General features: G+C 39.5%; 1 protein-coding gene across 1 annotated transcript; it reads right to left on the reverse strand.

Moving 5' to 3' along the window:
- Window positions 1–930: 930 nt before the first annotated feature.
- r3hdml (R3H domain containing-like) lies at window positions 931–5722 on the reverse strand. The gene is made up of 6 exons (XM_026367640.1): window positions 5713–5722; window positions 5162–5523; window positions 4897–5015; window positions 4695–4797; window positions 3653–3768; window positions 931–3199 (listed from the first exon to the last, which is right to left on the reverse strand). The coding sequence occupies exons 1-6, from the start codon at window positions 5720–5722 to the stop codon at window positions 3067–3069; spliced, it is 843 nt and encodes a 280-aa protein (XP_026223425.1). The 3' UTR covers window positions 931–3066.
- Between the last annotated feature and the right edge of the window lie 278 nt (window positions 5723–6000).

Below are 6000 nucleotides of genomic sequence, written 5' to 3' on the forward strand. Positions count from 1 at the left end.
TGAGATCCCTGTGAAATTAAAGACATCAAAGCGTCCAGTGTGTTTGTACAGCATGTCTGAATGATGATGATTTTATCACCCCAGGTCAGACTAAAAACACAACTGACTTCCAGTGCCGTTCTCAAGACTCCTACTGCAGCACCTGCATCATACCCCCTCCAACCCCCTCACACTCAAATCTCTAAACTTCTGCACCACCATCCCCATCAGGCCCAGCTCCAGTGGCCCTTTTAACAACCTCCATATCTGTGACACACCTCCTGGATTATAGCCGTGTGAAAAAGCCAAGCACAAATGGCGATGATATTTCCAGTGCGAATCAGCTGGGATCCAGCAGAGCTCTGGAGCCAAGCGGCTGCCGCACACACCACCGAAGAGAAGAGGAAAGAGAAAACAGCTGCCACACTCCTGCTTTTTTTTCCTTTTCACTGAAACCACTGAGCCAAGTTGATAAAAAACAGAAGAAGTATACTCACCAAATGGAAGTTCCATACTTGAAGTGACTTGTGTGTTTACATTGACCATGTTGTCCTCGGCCTCCTGTCAAGCTTTTGGTTTAAAATCCACTTTTTCCTGTCTCACCATACGGTGTAAAATGTGGAAGTTTGGTGCTGTAGTGTGAGAAGGGTGTTGTTGGTGCAAGGTAAGGCCGGTGTTGCTGCTGTTATCTTATTGATTTTCCTAATCTGGGCAAATGTGGGTGGGGAGGTTAAACAGTAACCAGGCTCGTATGGACACCAATCTATATAGCAGCTGTAACTATGGCAACATGATGATAGAAACTCAAATAGACATAAAGTTATTATGTGCTTTTCCCTGTTTCTCATCACCGGCAGTTGTTGCTTCAGACGCAGATTGGGAGTGAGTAAGAATTAGTTTATACAAAAAAAATAAATAAAATAAAAAAAGCAGAGAGAAAAGCAGAGGGTGGGGAAGAACACAACACACAGAAAGGAGTGGAGCATGTACTGAGGGTGGCAGTGAACAGCCTGTGCATGATGACTGATGTCATCAGTTTTGTTTTGACTGAGAGGAAAAAGTCACTTAATGCTTTAGCTGTCTGATGTAGAGTTGGTCCACAAACACCTATGGATGGGAGGACACCCACTGAAGTCTAATTTTAAAATGTTTTTTTCCACAGTCTCACAACAAGAAATGAAAACCACAAACAGTAACTGCACTGTAAAATATAACGTGCTGCAGCTGCCATAAAATGTCATGTAATGCCTAAAAATACAACTTAACACAAGTTAATCGTCTCCTGATTAAATCTTACATACTGTGGAAACCTTCGTCTGCGTTTGGTTGATTTAGATTAGTTTTCTTGAACAAGTTAGTTTACACTTTACACACAAACAGGTCCACATCATGTGGGTGGTATGTTGTGTAATCCAAAGTTTGTTTGAATTCATTTATTTAGTGTCCACAGTAACACAATAAAGACAGGAACGTTTTAACTTGGATTAGCTTCAAAATACAAAAAATGATGGTTACATTAAGTTGATTAAAATATGACCTGGTTCCACAAAATTACTGAATAAAAATGTAGTTTTAGTAGTTTAGTGATTTTTGCATCAGGGTACAGATGAAGAGGCATTTCACAACCATGATTTTGGACAATCTGTACAAATATGTTAGTTTTTTTAACATAATTTAATAATAGTTAGACTAGTAACACTACTAGAGTTTATTTTTATAATTTAAAGTTCAACTTTAAGGAATAGTTCCATACACTTATAGTTTAAACACACATGCTTCTTTGATGAAACTGTGATGATATAATAAGATTCTCATATTAAAAATGAAGTTAGAGCTTGCTGTGCTTTAGCTTAGTTTAGCATAAGGATCAGAAAAGACCAGAAAAGCCCAAAGCAGACCTGAGCTGACTTATAGAGACAGATAAGCATTCACACCAATGGGCACTTTAGAGTGACCAGTTAACCCCACTGTAAGTCCAGAGTCAGAGAACCAGGAGAAATCACAGGGACGAACCCACAACAACCCCAAACAACAGTTCTATCCACTGCGCCATGATGCCACCCAACAACCATGAAATGTACATAAATATTAAGGTCCATTTCTAAATAATGGACTGGAAGTATTTTAAAAAAGGGTAATTACATCACTGAAGTGCTCTGCTAGGCTGCTGTTTTACACTTATTTGTAAGGAACTGTCTTTGTTTGCTGGCCACAAATGGATTTCATATAAAATACACATACGCTGTCCATGTCAGCAGTGTGTGTGTGTGTGTGTGTGTGTGTGTGTGTGTGTGTGTGTGTGTGTGTGTGTGTGTGTGTGTTTTTGAATTGGATGGGAGGCACAGTTGATTCCCTCATATTTTAGACCATAAAAGCTCCATTAGTCGCCCATTTTATGGCAGAGAAAGTCTCTGAGGGGTAAATGGAGAGATGTAATGAGGTGAAATGCAGGACAGAAAATTTCCTGCAGCAGCAGTGAATAAACACAAGTAGTGAACTGCAGATTACAGGGACATACGGACGCATCGGTTATTTATAACTTAATTAATATTCAGTCAAGCAAACAACCACCTATTGATCATTTTGTAGTTTACTGCAGTAAATATGAGATCGTTTTTCACCTTACAAAATTCATTTTAATAATGTTGTTCAACTTTAGAAAATAAGATGAAGTGAGATAGATAGTTAATAACACATCCAAGGTTACAGTAATTATAATCTGTACAAAAAAAAGTGCTTAATTTTATCAACAATATCCCTAAAAACTCTCTCAAACTAGAAACAGTGCAAACACGTTCTGTAGATGTCTCCAAGAAGTGAAACTATTTCATCCAGTAAAACAAAACATGTCCTTATTTAGTAGTAGAAGTAGTTTCCACTGTACCACTACATCTACTGTGTGTGAAATATTTGTTAATAAAGACTTACTGTGGAATGAACATGGTAATAGTGATAACTGCACAGCAACTCGTCTATCACGAAGTCATTGTGTTAAAGCCAAACTTAACTTCAATGTTGTGACTGTGTGTGTGTGTGTGTGTGTGTGTGTGTGTTTTCTTTCTAACACATTGAAAACACTGTGTTGTGTTAATATCTTGTAAGTCCTGTGGTTCTTGTGTGTGGGGAGCACTGGTTTCTCCAGCAGGAGCCACCGTAGCTGGAAGGACAGACAGAACAAGGCCTCCCCATCTTGTAGGGAGCTTCCCCCACCCAGTTTCCCCTGGAACACAAATGAATGTGATGTTACAAGGCCCTGTTTGCCTTTTCAAAGATCAAACACATGAAATAAAAAAAAAAGAACTTTTACATTTTATCATAATAATGTCTCTAGACTCCATAAATATTAATGATGAAGAAATTCTGGACAAGCAGTCTATCTGTTTTGTTTGCAAAACCTGATTTGTTAAATTAACTAGAACTGTCAAATAAACGAGTAGATGAAGAAAAAGATGTTTCCTCTGAAATGTGGAGGAGTACAGTGTGAGCATCAGAGGTGGCAGAGGACTATCTTATAGTTTATTTTAATAATCAACAATTAAACAGGAAAACATGCAAATAGGCAAAACTATGTGTATGTCTTATGGGTGGAGTATGATACAGTAGTCAGTGAAGCCTGATAAGTGGTCAGCACTGGCTGCATTCATGACCCTTGTTACTATAAAGTTGTCCTTACTTCACAGAGTAGTTGCAGACCAGCAGTGTTGCCTCTCTCCACGTGCTCCCAAACACATACATGTTAGTGCATTTCCTGACAGCACATCCCACTCTGTTGGTGCTGGCCCACACCATCTAAAAGGCACCAGAACACACACTTTTTATATGTGTATGTGTATTGTAACCACAAATATAGAGCTGACACATGATAGCATACGTGTTTCTATGGGCACTATTCCCATCCTCATCATTTTGTATGTATGAGATGAACGCAGTGTTAATAAATGGTTACTACAGCCAACCAATGAGTGATCCATGCTTAGCAGCTCCGTGTGTACTCATGCACTTTAGCATCATTATTATAATCATTATTATTATAATCAGCTTGTAATAATTTTTTGTCTCCTTAAACCTGGACACATATTATATTGAAAACTGATGTATTAATGCCTCTAGTTGAGCTACAGCTTGCTACTTCATCTTAATCAGGAAATAAAACCCTGGTAAACCAACTGTGGTGTGTGTGGTATCTGTCAAAATGGCACAATCTGACAGATTGGTGTTGACTGAAGGGCTGCTCATAAAGGGCAACGCATGGATGAAACTGAAAACCAAATATAGTCAGACAGGAAGTGGTGGGGAACAAAGTGGCAACAGGTAAGTCTGAGAAAGACTGCGAGAGCAGAAACAGATAAATGAAACTAACTGGGGCAGGGCCAGGCAGGGATCAGGACGGAGGTAACTGCAGCTCTTTTTTTATCTATATAATCAAAAAAATTTAATAAAATATACATCTCTGATGAGATCAGGTTAAAAGACCTATCACTTGTAGAAGTCTGAGACGCCTCCATACAACCATCGTATTTTTTGCATCTCATTCCCACAATTAATTTTTGTACAGTCCCTAAATTAAAACAGCCCAAAATGATAACATGAGGTTTTTCTTGTAAGGTCTGGGACAAAGACACAAAGTGCTATTACAGTACTTGTCACTTTATCCTTTCTTAAATACAGCTGATTTGCTTGTGATTTGATTCGTGAAAGAGAGAAGTCAACCGTACCTGTGTGTAGTGAGAGCACACAGATCCACTGCATCTGTTTGGGTAAGTGAAGTGGTGCCTCTCACTGTGCCAGGATCGTATCAGATCAGTGATGGACTGGGATCTGTCACATTTAACATACATACAATTAATCATTCATAGTAATATCTTAGAATTCAACTCGGTTTGTCTACATGAATCATAACTGGATTCTCTCGAGTACCTTCCTAATGTGATTGACAGGTTTTGGCCCAGATGTTTCATGGTTTGTGATGGACCGTGATCCCAAATACACCGTGCAGCCCAGGAGTCCGCTGACTTAGCCAGTCCCCTGTCCCAGAACTGTAGAGTCAAGAAAAAGGGAGAGGAAGACATTTTTTTAATTTTAACTTAATATTGTAATTTCTTCTAAGAATTAAAAAGCTAAATGAATAATAAAATATTTTTATAATAAGAAAACAATAAGATATTACTGCTATTTCCCTCACCATGTGCTCCATGTTAGCTGCAGGGGGGAAGACCTGTGATCGGACTCTGTTGTGAAAGTCCAGCAAGGCATTTATCTCTCTGGTTGAAATAGCTCGCTTACGTCTGCTACGAGACGCACTGACGGCTCTCGTGAGCATCCTGAAGTCAGGCTGTATCTCAGTTCCAGCACCCGTGATGTTGAGCAGCTCCGTGGAGCTCGACAGCACAGCAGCAGCAGCAGCTCCCATGTGAGGCATCATCCACAGGGTGGCAGCCAACAGGAGCTGAACACGAGCAGCACTCATCTGAGCTCTTTGGAGAAGGAGTAGCCGGCTGCACCATGTCCCTGCACACCTCTGAGGAGAGGAGAGGTTCAATTTAGCTCATTTATTTTTAAAATCATATATTAGCAAAACAATTGCAACAAACAGCAACAAATATTTAAAGTGATCATTTTAATTAAATTTATAAATGATGTGTAGTTTTCTTTACTATATTGTAATTTATCTTTACAACCACACCGGTCAGTCTGTGTGGAACCTCAGGAGTTGCTCATAGTTGACATGGATACTTTCCTGCATCTTTTCATATGACAGAAAACACACTTACAGCCACTTACTTACAGTTACACTTGTTGTCTGTAGTTTTAATTCAACACTATAGAGACCAAGGACGTGAGGCTCCCTTGTCTTGGCTCTAGAGTGGTAAACCATTAAAAGGGCCTCAAAGCTGACCGTGGGTTTATTTGCACTTGCTGAACTGGACTAGGTTACCTTTACTGGCTAGTTACTGTGGCAACAAATGGAAAATCACAGCTTGACCTAATGATGGGTACATGGAGTCTTATGAAGCTCTGGGG

The sequence above is a fragment of the Anabas testudineus genome, chromosome 7, assembly GCF_900324465.2.
Source record: "Anabas testudineus chromosome 7, fAnaTes1.2, whole genome shotgun sequence".
Lineage (NCBI taxonomy): Eukaryota > Metazoa > Chordata > Actinopteri > Anabantiformes > Anabantidae > Anabas > Anabas testudineus.

Bases quoted from the DNA above. Each gene is read 5' to 3' on its own strand.
- r3hdml (XM_026367640.1), bottom strand. The intron at 5,016-5,161 runs GTGAGGGAAATA...TTGACTCTACAG, and splicing joins CAGCTAACATGGAGCACATG to TTCTGGGACAGGGGACTGGC. The intron at 3,200-3,652 runs GTAAGGACAACT...TTTGTGTTCCAG, and splicing joins GTCTGCAACTACTCTGTGAA to GGGAAACTGGGTGGGGGAAG.